Genomic DNA, 979 nt, shown 5'->3' with positions numbered 1-979 from the left:
CCCGCGAGGCTGCGGCCGGCAGGCCGGCCGACCGACCGAGCCCGGCGCCGGAGCGGCCGCTCAACTCTTCTTTCCCGCCCCGAACGCTCGGCACCCGGCCGGGCCACTCGCCGCCCCAGAAGCCGGGGATTCCGCCGGCAGCGCGGCGTTTTATGTGAATGAGTGTGCGGCCTGTGACGTGGCTGCCCATATAAGGCCGAATATGGGGATTTCCCCGCCCCTTCGGGCTGTGGCCACGCCCCTAGGGAGCAGGAGGCGCGGGGAGGGCTCCGGGCGTTAGTCAGCGGGAGAAAGAGGAAGTGACAGGCGCCTCCCTCCGCTTTCTGTGGCATTGCGCGGAGACACTCACTCGCGCATCACCGGGGGCTGCCGGTGGGGTGTCAGAACGCCACGAGGCCGAGGTGACCCACGCTGTGCGGGAAGAGGAGGAAGCGGAGGAGGCACGGCCCGGCGCCTCACAATCCGGCTTTGAGTTTCAAAGACGTAGGTTCACGACCTGCTGGGGGCCGTGCCACGACGCCGCGCCAGGCAGGGCTACGGGAGGCGGCGGCCGGTGCCCCCGGATGGATCGGAAACGGATACTGCCTTTCACCCAAGCCTTGACGCGGGAAATGAGATGATAGCTGGGATTTGCTTCGCAAGGGCTGGACTATGCAGATGACTCGGGATTGGGTTTGTGTTAGTAATCATTCAAGTTCAGTGATGGGTACCTGGGGGTACATTATACTGTTTGCTCCACTTTTCTGTTTGCTTGAAAATTTTTTCCATAATAAAAGTACTGAAAAGTAAAAATGGAAAGAAGAGCCGGCAGTTAATCTCCCCATATGGATTCTGCCCTTGAAGGATTGACAGTCCTTCGCTCTGTCGCACTCCAATAATAATTAGAGTAGTTGTTTTCTGAGGAGCCGTTTTCTGGCCCCTGGAAAATCCTGTCACGGAATCAGCTGCGGCATCAACATGCATCCGTCGATGGAGCTCA

General features: G+C 59.9%; 1 protein-coding gene across 1 annotated transcript in view; it reads right to left on the bottom strand.

Annotated features, from left to right (window-relative positions):
- DUSP5 (dual specificity phosphatase 5) overlaps positions 1–190 on the bottom strand; it is a 12,788-nt gene extending 12,598 nt beyond the window's left edge. Inside the window, exon 1 of the mRNA XM_029920343.1 lies at positions 37–190. Coding sequence (XP_029776203.1) covers positions 37–190 — 154 coding nt within the window. The remainder of the gene's footprint in view (positions 1–36) is intronic.
- Between the last annotated feature and the right edge of the window lie 789 nt (positions 191–979).

The sequence above is a fragment of the Suricata suricatta genome, chromosome 2, assembly GCF_006229205.1.
Source record: "Suricata suricatta isolate VVHF042 chromosome 2, meerkat_22Aug2017_6uvM2_HiC, whole genome shotgun sequence".
NCBI lineage: Eukaryota > Metazoa > Chordata > Mammalia > Carnivora > Herpestidae > Suricata > Suricata suricatta.
The sequence above is the reverse complement of the archived record's forward strand: the minus strand, read 5'-3'. Positions and strand labels throughout refer to the sequence as shown.